Source organism: Pteropus alecto, unplaced genomic scaffold (genome assembly GCF_000325575.1).
Source record: "Pteropus alecto unplaced genomic scaffold, ASM32557v1 scaffold170, whole genome shotgun sequence".
Taxonomy (NCBI): domain Eukaryota; kingdom Metazoa; phylum Chordata; class Mammalia; order Chiroptera; family Pteropodidae; genus Pteropus; species Pteropus alecto.
The window spans coordinates 2,622,770-2,641,498 of NW_006429634.1; the positions used below are offsets into that span (position 1 = coordinate 2,622,770).

At 41.4% G+C, this 18,729-nt stretch overlaps 2 protein-coding genes across 2 annotated transcripts; one reads left to right on the forward strand and one right to left on the reverse strand.

Moving 5' to 3' along the window:
* Window positions 1-4,505: 4,505 nt before the first annotated feature.
* Window positions 4,506-5,524, forward strand: LOC102889607 (olfactory receptor 2A12). The gene is made up of 2 exons (XM_006904016.1): window positions 4,506-5,008; window positions 5,080-5,524. Exons 1-2 carry the CDS (start codon window positions 4,506-4,508, stop codon window positions 5,522-5,524), a joined length of 948 nt encoding a protein of 315 aa, XP_006904078.1.
* Window positions 5,525-9,798: 4,274 nt separating this feature from the next.
* Window positions 9,799-10,728, reverse strand: LOC102889859 (olfactory receptor 2A12-like). Its single transcript, XM_015593518.1, is given in 3 exon segments — window positions 9,799-10,481; window positions 10,484-10,580; window positions 10,582-10,728. Coding segments are annotated over 3 exon segments (927 nt in total).
* Between the last annotated feature and the right edge of the window lie 8,001 nt (window positions 10,729-18,729).

Sequence of the window (18,729 nt, forward strand, 5' to 3'; positions counted from 1 at the left end):
GAAATGGAGGTTATAAACTCACACATATCCATACTTTATTACAAATATCCCAACAGAATTAGCTGGAACTAACAGAAGAGGAAAAAGTTTTTCCTGAATAGTAGATCTCAAGCTTTATATGAGAACCCTCTGGGATACTAGAATTATAACTTACCAGTAAGCACAGGCAGCTGTGAGAAATAGCGAAAGCATCTAATCAAGATTTGGGAGTAGGAGATGGTGGGATAGGAAGGCTTCATGGTAGGATGATACCTGGAATTGAGTCTTAACGTGGGAGTAAGGATTGGACATTCAACAGAGTATGTGTGGGCAGCAGGGATACAGCTGGTGGTACTCTTTCGTACTGAAGAGGTAGGCAAGGGCCTGAAGGTGTGACAGTGATAGAGACTGAGCCTATTTGTTTGGTGATTATGCTTGTATGGGTAGACATGGGATGGGAGAGAGAGTGGGTGCTGAGGCTGAAGAAGTCTGCAGGGGGCAGATCATTTAGAAAGGGCTCCGTGTATCTGTCTAGAGTGATGAGGCATTGGGAACTCCTAAAGGGTTTTAAGCAGGGGACAGACAGAAGCAGTGTTGTATTTTGAACAACCACGTAAGGTAGTTCCTATGGATAAAGAATTGAGAGAAGAGACCAGAGGCCAGGAGACCAGGGAGGTATTGATGTATGAATGCAGATGAGAAATGATGGGCTTCCGATCCAGGGCAAATGAAGGGGTGGCTCTGAGGGATATGTGTGTGGTCAATTGTCAGGTGAGGCGGGTGGGGCAGACTTAGTGAAGACTGAGAATGGCTTGAAATGTCCTTTGAGTCTCTACTCTCACCAAAGGTAACCTCCATATGAACCTACCATAATGTTTTTATCCATTATGCTGTTGATTGAAACTTGTGTATTTCCTTATTCGAGGCTATTTTGACTAGTGTTTTGAACATTTTTGTGCATGTCTTTTCTTGAACATATGTACATATATATAAATATGTGGGGATTAGTTTAGGAAGCTAATTTCTGGCTAATATGGTATGCATATGTTCACTTTTAGGAGATACCACCAAACATTTTCCAGAGGGAATGTACAAATTTACTCTTCCATCAGCAGTATAAGGAAGTTCTGGTTACTCTAACCAACAACAGGTGTTTTTCATTTAACTCTTCTGGTGGGTATATAATGATGTTACATTGAGGTCTTAGTTTGCAATTCCTGGATGACTAATGATGGTGATCAAGGTTTCACTTGATTAATGGCAATTTAAGTGATCTTACAATCGAGTACCCTTTTGTTGTTAATGCGTAGGAGTTCTTTATTATGTATACAAATCTTTTAAATTCGTCATTTTATTGTAACATGTTTCATCTTTTTTCTCTATGATTTGTGCTTTTTGTGTCTGGTTTCAGAAATCTCCGGGCACTGCAAGGTGATGTAGATTTTTTTTGTGTTTGGGTCTAAAAACTGTATCGTTCTACATTTAGCATTTAAGTCTACAATATATCTGATATTACTTTTTGTGTACCATGTGAGGTAGGATTCAAAGTTTTTTTCTGTGTGAGTGTCCATATAATCCAGCAGAATGTATTAAAAAGACCATCCTTTCCTGTTTGCATTACAGGATCAACTTTGTCATAAATCTGGTGACTGTACATTCATGGGTCGGTTCTGGACTTTATTCTGCTTGATCGATCTATTTGTTTGTTTTTCTGCCACTTTCATGCTCACTACATATTATGGCTTTATAGTAAGTCTTAGTTTCTGGTAAGCTTTGTATTTTTTCTTCAAGATTCTTCCAGTTTTCCATATAAAGTTTATAACCAGGTTGTCAATTTCTGTAGGAAAGAAAAAACTGCTGGGATTTTGACTGGGAATCTTTATAATGTTGAATTGTCCAACTATGAACAGGGCATATTCCTCTACTTACTTAGGTCTTTCTAATTTTTCTAAATAAGATTTTCCTGCATATATTTCATTACATTAGATACTACATATTTGGTTTTCAAAAATCTTCTTACAAATTATTTTCTGGTTGCTAGTATAGATAAATCCATTGGATTTTTGTATGTTTGCATGTTAACTTCAGTTTGTCTTTGAGTTCTTTTAGAATGTCTATCTATGCAATTATGTGGTCTGCAGAAAATGACAGTTCTTTCTTCCTTTCCAATCCTTTGGTCTTTCATTTCTTTTCCTTGACTGATTTCACTAGCTAGGACCAGCAGTACAACAGTTATTGGAAATGGTTACGGTGAACATTTTTGTTGCACTTCTATTGCTAGGGAGTAAGTTATCTATACTTCACCATTCAGTATGACATTTGCTGTGGGTTACTTCTTTTATTGGAAATAATATTTATCACATTTAGAAAGAACTCTTCTATTCCTAGTTTTTGAATGGGTTTATTTCTAGTCTTAATAGACTGTAGACATTTACCAAATGCTTTTTCTGTATCTATTGATTATATACTTTTTTCTCCCTCCTTCCATTAACAAGATGAATTCCATTATTAGCTTCTCAAGTGCGAAATCAAACTTGAATTCTTGTACTAAACACAGTTTGATTGTTGATATATTTTCCTTTTCATGTTGCTGAATTCAATTGGCTAATATACTGTTCAGGAGTTTTGCCACAATGCTCGTGAGAGGGGTTTGTTTCTAAGTTTTCCTTCTTGTAATGTCTTTGTTATTTTTTGATATTTAGTTCATGCTGGTCTCATAAAATGATTTGAGGGAAATGTAACTCTTTTTCTATGCCTTGGAAGAGTTTGTTATGATTGGTATTATTCTTCTCTTAAATGTTGAAAGAATCCACCAGTAAAGCTATGTAGGCCTGGAGTTTTCTTTCTAGGAACGTTTTAAATAATAGATTCGATTTTTTTTGAAAGACAGTGCACTCTTTTGACTTTTGTTACTTCTTGTGTCAGTTTTGGTAATTTGTGTTTTTTGAGACATTTGTTCATTTCATTTAATTGTCAAGTGAGTTGGTATGAAAGTGTTTGTAATTTTTAAAATTTTCTTTTAAACGACTATAGGATCTGTAGTAATGTTCTTCTTTCATTCTTGATATTGGTAATTTGTGCTTTATTTCTTTTTCATTATCAATCTTTTAAAGACTTGTATATTCATTATTTCAAAGAATCAATTTTTGGCTTTGTTGATTTTTCTCCATTGTAAGTTGGATTATCATTTACTTGTTTTCTGCTCTTTACTATTTCATTCCTACAAGTTCTTTTTGGATTTGATTTGTAGCTTCTTGAGATGGAAGGTTAGCTAATTAATTTTTAGCCTATCTTCTATTCTAATACACACATTTAAATCATGAAGAATGGAAATAAATTCCCCAATAAGTACTGATAATGTATTATTTTCACCATCATTTAGTTCACTATATACTAATTTCTATTTGATTTTTTTTTTTGTCCAGTATATTATTTGGCAATATATGTTAATTTCAAAGAAGTAGGGTACTTTCCCAGTATACTTATTTTGAAATTGATTTCTAGCCAGTTTTTCAGTAATCAGTGAATATATTCTAAATTATTTTCATTCTTTAGATTTTTTTTTGAGCTTACATGTATGATGCAGCATATACTCAATTTTGAAAAATGTTTTATGAAGCTACAACATGTTTCCTTTGTTTAGTATTTGTGTGGTATATTTCTTCCATTCTTTTCTCCTAGTGTGTCTATGTCTGTATATTAAGTTTTATTTCATTTTTCCTCCAAGCTTTACTGGGAACATAACTGGTATAACATTGTATAAGGTGAAGGTGATATATTTATATGTTGCAAAATGATTAAGGTATGTTTCTTGTACACAAAAACCTCTTGTAGAGGTTTTTTTTTTAAGTAGTTTGAAAATAGGTCATTTATTAAAATGTTTAGCCATTTACATTTAAAGTAATTATCTACATACTAAAGTTCATATTTACCATCTTTCCACTCATTTTCTATTTGACCTACCTGTTTTCTGTTTGAAGTAACTTCCTGCTGCTATCACAGCACAGTGCCCGGCTAGCACCCTCTATTGGCAAAGCCTCATATTGTCAATTGACAAAGGAGAAATGTTCATAGGATGAGGAGAGGCTTGCAGCACATCCAGACACGTGGTCTCTAAGGCAGATGGGAACTTCATCTCTAAAGGTTTGGGGACTAGAACAGATCTGGTGTAAACTGATGGTTGCTAGATACTTGAGCGACCAGTTTGTTCACTGAGCCATGTGGAGTAAGACTGGGGATTTGCATATGATCAGTTTAATATTATTGTTTTGAGGCATTGTGTTCAATGCTTCATATACATTGCCTCTACTCCTTATGAAAACTATGAGAGAAGAGTATTATTAGCCACATTTTACAGATGAGGAGACGGAGGCTCAGAGAGGTTAAGTAACTTGCTCAAGACAGCAAATGAGAAGTGCGGCCGGAATTAAAATCCTAGCCTATCTGCCTCCAGGGCCGACATTCTTGCTAGACTACTGTACTTTACATGGTACTTAAATGAGTATGATTCTCTTACAGGCCCCACCATGTGGATGCCTCCAAGGCAGAACCAAAGCTGGGTTTCCGAATTTATCCTGCTTGGCTTCTCCAGTGACCCCTTGTCCAACAGGATCCTCTTCATTGCCTTCCTTCTCCTCTACCTGAGTTCAGTCCTGGGCAATGGGCTCATTGTCACCCTGATCTACCTGAACATGCATCTTCATACTCCCATGTACTTCTTCCTCTGTATCCTCTCCCTGTTGGACATGAGCTACATCACTACCACCATGCCCCAGATGTTGGTACATCTTCTTGCTCATTCTCAGACTATCTCCTTTGCTGGCTGTTGGCTACAGATGTATATGTTTGGTGCCCTGGGCTTGACTGAGTGCATTTTATTTGTAGTCATGGCTTATGACCGATACATAGCCATCTGTCACCCACTGCATTATACTGTCATCCTCAGCTGGGGCCTGTGTGTACGCCTGGCAGCTGGGGCAGGGGCCTGTGGTTTCTTCTCCTCTCTGATCCATACTTTCTTTACCATGAGGCTGCCATACTGTGGGCCCAACATAGTCAAGGTGTCTTCTTCTCTCTGATCCATCCTTTCTTCACCATGAGGCTGCCATACTGTGGGCCCAACATAGTCAACCACTACTTATGTGAAGGCCCCTCGGTACGAAGCTTGGCTTGCATGGATACCCATCTCATTGAGATGGTGGACCAGGTTATAAGTGTGCTCGTGGTTGTTGCCCCAATTTCAATCATTTTTGCCTCTTACATCCGCATTGGCCAGGCCATTCTCAAGATCAAGTCCACACAAGGCCGCTGCAAGGCTTTCTCCACCTGTGCTTCCCACCTGACTGTGGTCACGCTCTTCTATACTCCAGTCACCTACATCTACATGAGGCCCAACTCCAGCTCTTCCTCTGAGCAAGACAAGCATATCACACTCTTTTACAATGTCTTCAATGTCCTGCTCAACCCTTTGGTCTATAGTCTGAGGAACAAGGACATCAAAGTTGCTTTTCTCAAAGTGATGGGACAGGGTGGCATGAACTCGTGAATTGAGAGCTGAGAGAGGCCTGGGGTAGAATGTCCAATGCTAAAGAAAGGGACAACATTCATAGTGTATGCAATCAACATTGTGCATTTGCACCAACATAGTGCTTGTTCAGTAGAACAAATGTGGCACATAAAACCAATGTGTCTGTCTTGGTCAGCTTGCTACACTGTGGTGCAGTGGCTTACAGAAGCAAAAGATCTTTTACTACTCATGTTCCATGTCAGTGGTAGGTGTCCTGTGGCCTTCTGCCATTGGACTCTTGGGTTGAACCTGAAGGAAGAGGTTCTATCTGAAACATGCCATGCTTAGGACACAGGGAAAAGAATAACAGCTGACATATATGATATCTCTTAAAGTTTCTGCTCAGAAGTGACACACATCTCTTTGCTCACATCCTATTGGCCAAAGTAAGTCACATGTTGAAGCCTAATGGCAAAAGAGCAGGAAGTATCTTTTTCCCCAGAGAAAAGTAATGCAGGTCACATGGCAATGATTATGGATATATAATCCTTCTACAGCAAGAGCAGTAAATAATGAAGTTGATAATACAAGCTAACGTAATAGCACTGGAACCAATAGAATATATGTAACCCACATGAAACATGATAACTGTAAGTGATGTAGTACAGGGACACAGTAGAGTACCAAGATGAGGTAGGTACTCAAAGTGGTACATGTATACAAGAAATATCTATAGACAACACTGAAAATTAAGCCAATGGTTTATGGAAACAATGCAGCTCACAGACCTGATTTGGTGCATGGAACCAATACAGCTCAAGGAGCTAACACGGTGGGTATACTCTGTATTTTGTTGTATAAGGACACGGAACCTAACATTAAGTGACTTGAGTTCTAGCCAAGCTTGCTAACTTGTTTTGTGACTTGGGACAATTTACTTCTTTTATCTGGGTCTTACTTTATTCATCTATAAAATGAGTACTTTAAATTTAATTGACTCTGTGTCTCCAAACTTCTATATTCTGGTAGGTGGAGTGCATGAAATTACAATAAACTGTAAATCCTCTGTAAACCATAAGGTGAATAAATAATCCACAGAAAAATAAGAGTTGTTGCATGTATGTTGCCCATCTGTAAACCATATGGGCAGCACACATAGCAGTGACTCATTATTCCCAGAGATCTAAATGACGTATGGATTTCTCTAAGAATCCTGGCAGAGAGCCTCAGAGTTAGCATAGACATGTAGCTCTCTGCCAGGCCCCAGTGGCCCAGAGGTCTTGGGGATAAGTCAATTTAGTTTCAGCAGTTCTTGTGCATATATTATGGCCCAGCCAGAATGAGACCCCATGGAAACCAAGAGAGGTATGTGGAGAAACTTTCAGTCATGAAACTGTAATCCAGAATCCAGTGATCTGTGGTGACCGACGACCTCACAGCAGTGAAGTTTCCTCAGTGGGTGTCAGATGCAGAAGACCAGGTTATATCTCACCCACTCCTACCCACCACTGCACACCTTAGCACTTTGTAAGCCCTCTGGAGATTGGAGTCCAGGAGAGGGGAAAGGAAAACCCAAGAAGATAAAATTATTACTCCCACCAGTGGAATAATAGCCTAAAATAGAAATTAAGTTTAATTATTGAAAAACCAAGTTGCAGAATTCAGAGGAAATAAACGGAGTTATGTGATAGAGAAAAATGGAAGAGTGAAATCTACTTATCAAGAGCTGACAGGTAGATCTTTGTGAGGGAAGAAGATTTAGTTGATGCCTGAGGATGAGATGGAGTCACCCATTCAAATAGACAGTAGAAGGGCATTTCAGGAAAGGGGACAGCAGGCACAAAGGCCCCAATTCAAAAGAGGATTCCATTGTCCATGGACCTGGAAGAAGAGTCATGTGGTCATAATAAGGGCCCCATAAGAAGAGCCCTATAAGAAAATGCACTCTAAGTTCAGTGGGAATGCGTGGGTTCTTCTTATGGGAGTGGTGCAGTTTTAGGGATGACAGATTCCACTGTGGGTGTGACTTGAGGTGACTGGAAAGGAGATGGGAGCAAAGGTCATTGGGGATGAGGCTGTCAGGGACTCACAGTCCCAGAGTGAGAATAAAGAATCACTCTTTTAGAGAGCTGCAGGGGATGTGGTGTTCTCAGGGAGAATTCCAGGTTAAGGATGTTTGGAGGGGAAGTCGCTGATTATGGTGCCAAAGGTGACAAAGAAGAACTAGGGAAAGAACTGGAGAACTCTGTGCTTGGAATTTACACATATTTATTGTACATAATCATTCTCTTATTTTTTTTAATCACCATTTAAAAGATATTGAATACACATGTTATTGGATGTTAACATTATAATATTGTTTTCAGGTAACAAAGTATTCAGTGACATTGTGGTTGTATCTTGTTAGGTAAAAATATAGAGTCGTTTTGTTTGTTGTAAAGGTGTTTGAATGTACATAGAGGGATGCATATGGAAGGTGATTAGCCCAAAGTCTGTACTGTATCAGTTACTATTTTTTACCTCTCAGTTCCAAATGCAGCTTTCAATCTATGCTGTCTAATAAACAACATAATTCCCATAAATATTTCTCCTTTAAAGTGAGCATGATGCTAAACTTTCTTAGAAGGCACTGGAAGGACACTGCAGGAAGAATGAGTTTCCCTGCATTTTCCAGCCTGGGCCAGTTGCGGCCCAGAAGATACTATGACCTTGGAATCTCAGTCTGGTACTCTCTCATCATGGAAATCAGAGCTCCAACTCCCAGCCAACTGCCTGATTCCTTCCAGAAGCCTTGGAGTGTTCTGCACGCAGCCACCTTGTGCACTTGCAGCAAGCCTCTACCAGCATGCATACAGCACCTGTAGTCTTCAGGGTCACAGAATGAGAAGTTATTCCATCTGCAAACACATGCACTATGGAGGCTTTCTGTCCCATTAGCACCCAGCATCTGTATGTTCACACCACTGTTTGCCGGCTCCCTTCCCTACCCTCTGGAAGGTGGCCTATAGTTCGCAACTCCAGAGGAACTCTGGCTTTGCCAAACCAGTGAAATCTGCCTTTCACGTGAAACACACTTCCTCCAATGAGAACTGAATCCCTCCCAGGTCTGTCTTAACTTGACTTCTATCCCTTGGCCCTCGGACACCATATAGTGTTTCTTTATGTCTTATAATTACTCTCATCATAGTTAATATTTCTTTATATTAAATCTCCCCTGTTTAAATTATTGAGTAGTTTCTAACTTCTTATTGGACAAAAACAGTTACAGTCTCTCTAACCCTTCAAAGTAAGTATTATTATCTCCATTTTACCAAAGAGAAAAACTGAGGCTCAGAAAACTCATGTTCAGGATGCTTAGAGATTCATATCTTTAGCCCACAATTAGTGAATGAAGGGGCTGAGATTTCAACTCTGTTCTGTCTATTCCATCTCTGGTTGCTACTACCGAAAATTTTCAACCTTTGCGCTTCCATCTATGTCTTATGTTCCTTCCATAATGAGCATCATCTCTTTTTCATAGAGGTTTCTCTCTGAAATTCTGTTTCCTAAAAATAAGGCATATCCCATATCTTCCCTTTGTCCTCCATCTCTTTCCATTGTACTACTATCTTGATGTAGTCTGGGTATATGATCAACTCTTATAATGTTTCTACTACCCTTACCTTTGCCCTTGTGACTTGGGGACCTGGTGCATCCTGCTGATCTTTCTGCATGGCTCCTGCCAGCTCTCTCTCTCAATAACTCAGCAACTCTCCTAAACCCCTTCCTTATTACATTCCATAGCTTCTTCAGCAATGTCTATAACCAGCTGTGAAATGTGAAGTCAAATATTATCCTTCCTTATACAAGTTATAATCATCACAATGCTGCCAATACCACAATCATCATTAATTCCTTATTGAGTTCACAGCACTTCACTGACATCTGGCTGGAATGAATCTGCATTACCTCCATCTGAACCATCACTTTTATCGAGAGCTCTTAGTTAATGAAGGCTCAACAATTCTGATGTTAAAGAGGCTCAACATTAATCAGAAAGAGGCGTAATAGTTTGAATCAAATGCAAGTTCTTTCTTGGCACTCTGTGTACAGTTGGGGCTCTTGATGTTTGAGGATAGCCCACCTGCCGAAGCCATCACAAAATAACAGAGACGCACCCAAAAAAATCTTCACATTTCCCCAAATAGAAGTCAATAATTTTTACCTGTCCATCAGGTTATGGGAGGGAATGGGGTGGAAACACCACAGAACATGTAGTTTTAGGTCTGGTTTTGGCCTTCTGTTCTCCAGTGGCCTCACTCAGAGACCCTGCCTCAGCCTATTACCTTGAGGAAAGCCCTCTTCACATCTTTGTTTCTGACGCTATAGATGATGGGGTTGAGAAAGGCAGACATGACATTGTAGAACAGAGCCAGTTTCTTGTCCCGCTCTGGGGAGGCATCGGCCCCAGGCTTCATGTACATAAACATGGCAGGTCCACAGAACATGGTTACCATGGTGATGTGGGAGGCACAGGTGGAGAAAGCCTTGAGTCGACCCTGGGTTGAAGGGATTCTCAAGATGGTGGCAAAGATGCGAATATAAGAGGTCAGAATGAAAGAAAGGGGTACCATGAGAAGGATGAAGCCCAGAGTGAAATCAACTCGGTCATTGAGGGATGTGTCTGCACAGGCCAATTTTAGAACAGCAAGAACCTCACAGAAGAAGTGATTGATCTCATTGGGGCCACAGTAAGGCAGGCGCATTGTGAAGACAATATAGACAAGGGAACAGCTGACACCCCACAATCCACAAAAGACCACCATTGCCCCACACAGCCATGGGCTCATGATAACCTTGTACCTAAGTGCGTGGCAGATGGCTACATACCTATCATAGGCCATGACAGAGAACAGCCAGCCCTCAGTGATGCCCAACACCAGAAAGATGTACATCTGCATCACACATCCAATATAGGAGATAGTTTTCTTCTGGCAGAGCAGATGCACCAACATCTGGGCACAGTGGTGGTAGCATAACTCATGTCTAGCATGGAGAGGACTCTGAAGACGAAGTACATGGGTGTGTGGAGACGGGAGTCCAGGTGGATTAAGGTTGACAATGTGCCCATTGCCCAGAAGTGTAGAGAGGTAGAGGAAGAGAAAGATATTGAAGAAGATTATATTAATTTTTGAATCTCTGGAGAAGCCCAGAAAGACGAACTCAGACACGGAGCTGTGGTTCTCCCAAGAAAAATACTTCATTCTCCTTCAGCTGCAGAAAAAGAAATGGACCTGCTAGTGGCCCAGCTTAACTTCATATTCAAGTAACATGGTCATTCGGTTGCTGGGAAGGCCCGTGTTTATTTGGATTCTACTTAGGAATAATATCAGTTCAGAGATGGAGGTCTACTTGGGGTGAAGCTAAATTTGAGGAAGGGAGGGAAACCTTCATGGAAATTTCTGTTTCTCAGCCCCAAATCTTTTTTCAAGACCTCCATGGTTTTATTTCATTCTGTCTATCAGCTCCCGCAAAGCCATTTGCTTTCCTTCCCTTCAGAAGCTACCAACACATAGTGCATTGCTTGCGGGCTCTTTTCTCCTAGTCCTGGCTGAAGAATGAGACGATGGTTTGAAGCTCTCTCCTCCCTCTTCTCTGAAGAGAAGCAGTAAGAACACTTTCCTTTGGGACTTTAAACATCTGATTACTCTAGTTATATAGACAGGGTGACTCCGATATGTAGAGAATTATATAACTCCAGAAACCTTAAAAGAATTTAGAACGTTTTACCCAGGTCTATGTTTCTTGAATCTTTTGGGCTTCCGGAAGCTTCCTCACATCTGATTTTCTTTTAGGTGGTGTCTTTCACTGCTCTGCCTTTTCCTGGCCTTTCCCATAACTAAAGGAAAAGGTTCTTGCTTGACCCTAAAGCTCTAATTGAGGCAGAGTAACAGCTGTCTTTTTTGCTTAAAGACAGATTTGGCATCTCTAAGTCCTTTCAGCCTGGTCGAAATACTCCTTCCAATGGTAATCTATCCTTTAGAGTCCCTTTCTTTCCTGGAGTTGAGACTTATGATAGGCAGGAAGCCCCAGTTTAAGACTGTTCTCGGATTGAATATATTTCTTCACAATTAGTGCTGATTCTGTGATGCTGTAGAATGTGGTGCATTCTAGTGCAAGAGCATGTAATTTGGAATCAGGGACTTGAGTTCAAGTCTTAGTACTTCTACTCTGGCCCTGTTCGAGCAATGAAATCTCTTAGATGCTCAATTTCCCAGGGCGAGAACCCATGAGAAGTAATACATGATATGTGTGAAGTACCTAGCATTGAGTCTAGCACAGAGCAGGAACTCAGTAATTCTAGTTTCCATCAAATCCTCTTTCTCATGGTGTCACTTATCAGGTTGCCAACATTTATCTAATGGTCAAGAAATGGTCTTTGTTGACCATTTGATAAACGACACCATGAGGAAGAGAATTTGAGGACATCTCACCTATCAGGCCCTGTAGTAGGAGCTGGAGAGAAATGGAGAAACAAGATGTGGTATTAAACTTGCTGACCCATGAGAGGATCAGACAAAATGTCTAGGATGCATTTTTACTAGTTTTGCTAGTGGAGCAGAAGGGTTTCTGGTTCACAATATCTGGAGTTAAGGACTTGGCCGTCTCTCTATGCTCTTCTTCTTCCAGTTTCATCTGGACGTGATGCCTGGACTATTGCAGGAGTCTCTCAATAGGCATCCCACTCCCAGTCCCTGCTACATACTTGGTGACTAGAATATGGCTCAGAATTGAGGAAAAGAGGAGAGTTCAGAGGAGAGAGGGATGAAGGGCCAGGGAGAGAGGAATGTGGGGCTCCAAGTTCACTATGACCCTCCTTTGCAGCCATCCCAGGTAATGGCCTAGGGCTGTGCCAGAGAGGAATGCCAGGACATCATTATCCCTTCTGAAGGTGGTTACTTCCCTCCGCTTCCCCAATGAGAGCATCACAGCTCTTCCCAATTTCAGTGTCTTCCTGTAGCTCAAAGACTGCCCTGAACCTTCAATTAACCCCTTTCTCTGACTTATCATCTCTACCTTTATTTCTCCTACCAGTGTCTTTTCTCATATCCTCAGTGGGCTGAAGAGGAGGCCAACTGCCTCAGTTCCATAGCAACATTTTTCACTTCCTTCCACTTTTCTCCCCACTTCCCCTGAGGAGCACAGTCAAAAGACAAATAGAGAGGAAGAAAGACAAAAGATGGAGAAATCAATGAATAGAGGAGGACAGAGGTCCGGGAACAGAGCGTATAGATGCTTAGGCTTGGAGGGTCTGATGTGAATAGAAAGGAGGTGGAGGAACACAGGGATAGATTTCATGAGAAAGTGGAGGGAGAGAGAAAGGGACAGGTAGGGAGCATCAGGCCGAGGATGTCTAGGGGTGGGTCTGCATGGCTCAGGCCCCTGCTAGGGCCCTTCCTTTCCTTACCTGGTACTGGGCTCTGTGAGGGATGAGCCAGGAGTCTGCTAGTTCTTAAATTTCTCTTTGATTATTTTTCATTCTTATGTTTCTCTCTTCTTCCTTCCGGTTTATGTCTAGATTTCTGTCTTTTGATATCACTGAACCTTTCCTCCATTTGGTTGACTCTATTTCTCAAGCTTGTTATTTCATTTTTCAGCTCTTACAATGTATTTTTTTTTTATCTCCAGAAGATCTATTCTGTTCTTTTTGAGGGTTTCAATCTCCTTACTCTGCTCATCTAGTTGTTCTTTTAATTCCTGAAATTGTTGATATGACTTGCTTCGGAACTCATTGAGTTTTTTTCGGCAGTACCATCCTGGAGTCTCTGTCATTTAAGTTGCATATTTCTTTGTCTGTAAGCTTATTTTCTGGAGATTTTTCTCTTTCTTTCTGAGATGCCTTGTCACTTTGGTTGTTCATGGTGTTTAATGGACCATTTCTCCTCCTGGGCATTAATGGAAGTGTATGCTGCTGTTTTTCCAGAAAGAAGGTTTATTATATAAAGGTCTCTCTTGAGCCTGTTGCAAAGAAGGAGCTTTTCTTTTGGTTTCTAGTAGGTGGGGTCCAAGCCTCTTATATCCCTGCTTTATATAAAGCCTTAAAATGCCTTTTTAAAAAATTTTCTTGCAGATATTTAATCACGCTCGCTACCCTCCGTTTCAGTCCCTGTCAGTGTCAGAGACAATATGGGCAGTGTTTGCTCAGATTCCCCTGGGGCTCCGCAGTGATCAGTCTCAGAGGGTATTGGGGCTGTGGCTCAGCCTTGCTTTTGCAACCAGGGCCGGTAAAAATCAACTGTTGTTTCTCTGTGTTCCCATCCTGCTTCTCTGTCTTCTGCCCTGATGACTGCGCTCTTCCCCCCAGCACGGGTTGCTCAAAGCAGTCCCAGGCAGGGCTGTTCAGGGAAGTTCCCGTGCCTTCATCCCTCCCCCTCCTCCTGTAGGGAGCTCTGGCTGCGAGAGGCAGCTGCTTCATTTCTCCAGTCCACCACCCGACACCCAGGGTTCTGACTTGTGGTGGCTCTTATGCGCAGATCTCACGCTCAGACGTGCAGCTGTGCAGTTTGGTAGATTTGTTGCATTTTAGATGTTAGCTTATTATTGTTTCTAGGAAAGATCTTGAGACGTCTCTCACTCTGCCATGTTTCCACCAATTCTCTCCATCACAACTTTGATTTGGTCACCAGCAGGATGAACAGAGCCTCTATCATCGCTAATTTTTTTCCCACTCGCGTGTCTCTTTCTATAAGTGAGGGGATCCTTTTGCAGAGGCCCCCAGCAGCCTTCCCACAAGTCTGATTGTTCAAAATCAGGTCACGTATTGTCAAAACCAACTGATGGCAAGAGGAACGCCACCACTAGCCTTTGACCAATCAGGATTCACGCTGGGGTGAGGGAGGAGGTTACTTTCCTGAGCAGATGCCTGTGCTGAGAGTGAACTTGAACAGAATTAGGATTGTGTCAGCAAGGAAGAAGTGGATGTGGGGATTCTACTAGAATGACTGTGCCCTAAGGAAAAGGACACAACCAGACTTTTCAGGCATTACTGGACACTGGCTTTGAACTGACACTAATTCCCAAACACCCAAAATGTCACTTGGTCTACCAGTTAGAATGCGGGCTTGTGGAGGTTAGGTGATCGATGGGTTTTTAGCAGAGTTGGTGCAAGTAGTTCCTTGCGCTCCTCCTGTGGTTATTTCCCTAGTTCTGGAATGCATAATTGGAATAGATGCACTCGGGTCCCACATTGGACCCCTGACCTGTGACGTGAGGGCTGTCATGGTAGGAAAGGTCAAGTAGATGCCATTAGAACTATCTCTAATTATAAACATAGTAAACCAAAAGCAATACCACATTCCTGGAGGGACTGAAGATTAGTGCCACTGGAAGGATGCAGGGGTGATGGTTTTACCACATCTCTATTTAACTCACCTATTATGCCTATGCAGAAAACAGATGGATTTGGAGAATGACAGCAGATTATTGTAAGCTTAACAAGGTTTTGACTCCAATTGCAACTGCATTTCCAGATTTGGTTTTAATGCTTGAGCAAATGGGCACATTCTCTGGCAACTGTTATGTAGCCATTGACGTGGCAAATACTTTTAATTAATACCACTTAGTAAAGACCCCCAGAAATAGTTTTTGCTCACCTGTCAAGGCCAGTAATACATTATTCCCTATTCTCTTTCAGGAATATATCTCTACTCCAAGCCTATGTCAGAATTTAGTGCTCAGGAATCTTGATTTCCTTTCACCTCCACAAGGCATCATATTGATCCATTACACTAATGATATTATGCTGCTTGGACCTGATGAGCGGGCATGTGATATGAGGCATAATGAGTTCAATGTTTTTAGATTTCACATGTAAGTGAGATCATATAGTATTTGTCTTTTTCTATCTGGCTTATTTCACCTACTATAATGCCTTGAGGGTTCATTGATCTTTTTTTTGTAATATATTTATTTAATTTTAGTTTATATAATTTAACTTTAATAATGGTCTTGTTTAACAACTACCTCACAACATTACTGACATGTCAACAATTGAGCCTGGTGACCTGTGGCTGACTAGTAGGTGCCTTAGAGCCCAACCTTCTCTTTCTGAAAAAGTGGGGAACCCAGGCCCAAACAGAAGGCAGACACTGGTACTCACAGTCATAGAAGGCATGGCCTGGCTTATGCTGGGGATTTCAATATATTATCTCATTTAACTCTCCCAGCATGCTCAGAAGGTTGGGGTTATTAAGAGATTCTTGTTATCGTTTTATTGAGGAGAAAACCGAGGCAGAATAATAGTAGGTTTAAAAGAACAGGAACTAAATATTACTAAATCCTGGTTCAAATTCTGACGCTGCACTTAGAAGAGGTGAGCCCTGGCCAAGTTCCTCAGTACACTGGGCCTCAGCTTCCTTGCATGAAACACAGTGCTGATTCTACGTCCTTTCTGGATGCTGTTTGCCAGGACCTGGTCCAAGACTTGGTATTGGGTAGATGCTCCGTGGTCACTTCTTTATCATCAGAGAGGCTGAGCAACTTGTCCAAGGTATTGTACTGGTGGGTAAAAAAAATGGAGGAGGATTTCGACTTGCCCAAAGTAGTTTAGTAAGGAATAGAGTTTTGACTCAAATTGACAAGTCAGGGCACAGGAGATTTGCAGGTAAAAGGGGAATCAGAATGTCCATTTCAGTTCTCTATACTTTGCAAGTTGACCAGGTGCCAAACAGCTCTACCCTGGACTGGTTATATTTCCCAGAAGATTGGAATAGGAAATAGAGAAGTATGTGGCTTGTTCCTGCTCTGTCCCTAAAGGCCGCTGCCTTGTAGAGTTCTTGTTGACAACATTCAGGGAATTCCATCTTGGCATCCCCACCAGGGATGGTGTCAAGAGGCAGAGGGATGGCCTTTCCCCAGCTCTCCTAGGATAGTCTGATGAGGAGACAGGACCATAAGGCATCAGCAGCTTGGCCCACTGGGAGGAGCTTGGCATGGCCGAGGCTCCCTCTATCCGGGCTCCAGGACCTGAGAGGCAAGGCCTTCAGGAGCCAGGGCTGGCCTGGCCGAGTGCAGACAGCTGCACAATGGAGAGAAGGCAGATGCTTCTGCCTCCAACCTCTCAGAAATATAGGGTTTTTCTGGAGATTGGGTTGCCTCGAATACTGGCTCCCTAGACTCAGGTGCCCACGGGGCTTCCTGTTCAGTCTCTTTCCCATAAGAGCAAGTTACAGCCTCTCTGTGACTTGTTTCTGCAGATACCCGAGTGGTGAGATGGTTGCTGGGCTTGAGGCTGTGCACAGGATCCAGGCATTTGTGGAGGATAGAGGTCGGAAGTGGCCAGGTCATCCAGGTCTTATCTGTGTCTACACTCCAGAATCCCACCATCCCCCTTCCCTCATTCCCTAGTGTTCTCTTCTTACTACTTCATAGCTCTATCCCCGCCCATTCCTTCTTTCTTCTTAGACTTCCTTCCTTTTTAAATTTATTCATTTAATAAATATTTGTTGATGATTACTCTCTGTCGAGCCATGTTATGGGTTCTAGAAACAGAGTAGTGAATAACAAGATTCCTCGAGTTTAAGGATCTCCATGAAAGGACAGTGATGATTATTCTTGTTATTCTAGCCTTCAACAATGACAGTGTTTACTATGATCAAGATCCACTGCCTATGTTCTCTAGAGGCCTGAGATATTGTAAATTAAGACAGAGAATTCTTGACAGAGAGTGTCTTAGAAGACCCTTTTAAAAAACTAAATGATGTCCCCCATCTCATGGAAATCAAATTTGACTCAGAGGCTGTTACAAAGATTTACTAAGCTCCAGAATGATAATAATTTCCAAGTCTCCTTCCATTAATTTCTTTTGCTTCCAGTACAATCCAAAGCTTTTTACATCCAAGTGATGGGAGCTGTTGGAGGAAAACTTATCATGAGAAATCGTTTGTGGCTACTACATAAGCCCTTTCTTCTAGGAAGATTCTGATCATGTCTTGTCCAGTAGCCATACCTCCAAGACTATGGTATTATAGTATTTCATGCCAAATCTCAAGAAGCTCAAATTGATGTGCGGATGGGGAAGTTTGCATTCTTTACCCTTTCCACTTGGAGCTTGTTTGCTGGAAGCAGGCAAAGACAATGATTGAACATACAATGCAATATACAGATAACATATGATTGAATTGTACACTTGAAACCTATAATTATATTAACCTCAATAAATTAAAAAAAAAAAAAAAGAGTTGGCTCTGAAGCTAGACAGCCTCAGTTCCAATCCCAGATCCACCACACCAACCATAAATTTGGAACTAATCACTTGCTCTGTGCCTTAGTTTTTCATCCAAAGAATAGAGGTAATAATACTTAATTGAGGATGAGATAAAGTTAGTATGATGTTGCATGGCACACAGAAATTGCTCATTAAATATTAGCTGCTATTATGTGTGATGTTGCCTTGCACACAGAAATTGCTCATTAAATATTAATTGTTATTATTATTATTATTGAAATGGAGGTTATAAACTCGCACATATATCCATGCTTTATTACAAATATCCAAACTCAATTAGCTGGAACTAACAGAAGAGGAAAATGTTTTCCTGAATAGAAGATCTCAAACTTTATATCAGAATCCTCTAGGATTACTAGGATTATAATTTACCAGTAAGCACAGGCGCTGTGAGAAATAGCGAAAGCGTCTAATCAAGTTTTGGGAGTAGGAGATGGTGGGATAAGAAGGCTTCATGGTAGGATGATACCTGGAATTGAGTCATAACACGGGCATAAGGATTGGACATGCAACAGAGTATGCAGCAGGGATACAGCTGGTGGTACTCTTTTATAGTGAAGAGCTAGGCAAGGGCCTGAAGGTGTGACAGTGGTAGAGACTGAGCCTATTTGTTTGGCGATTATGCTTGTATGGGTAGAGATGTGATGGGAGAGAGAGTAGGTGTTGAGGCTGAAGAAGTCTGCAGGGGACAGATCATTTAGAAAGGGCTCCATGTATCTGTCTAGAGGATGAAGCATTGGGAACTCTTAAAGAGTTTTAAGCAGGGGACAGACAGAAGCAGTGTTGTATTTTGAACAACCACTTAAGGTAGTTCCTATGGATGATGCATTGAGAGAAGAGACCAGAGGCCAGGAGACCAGGGAGGTATTGATGTATGAATGCAGATGAGAAATGATGGGCTTCTGATCCAGGGCAAATGAAGGGGTGGCTCTGAGGGATATGTGTGTGGTCAATTGGTTAGGTGAGGGGGGTGGGGCAG

Excerpts from the sequence above, each read along its gene's own strand:
- LOC102889607 (XM_006904016.1), top strand. The coding sequence starts at position 4,506 with ATGTGGATGCCTCCAAGGCAGAACCAAAGCTGGGTTTCCGAATTTATC. Across the intron at positions 5,009-5,079 it reads CATACTTTCTTTACCATGAG|GCTGCCATACTGTGGGCCCA; the intron begins GCTGCCATACTG and ends CTTCACCATGAG.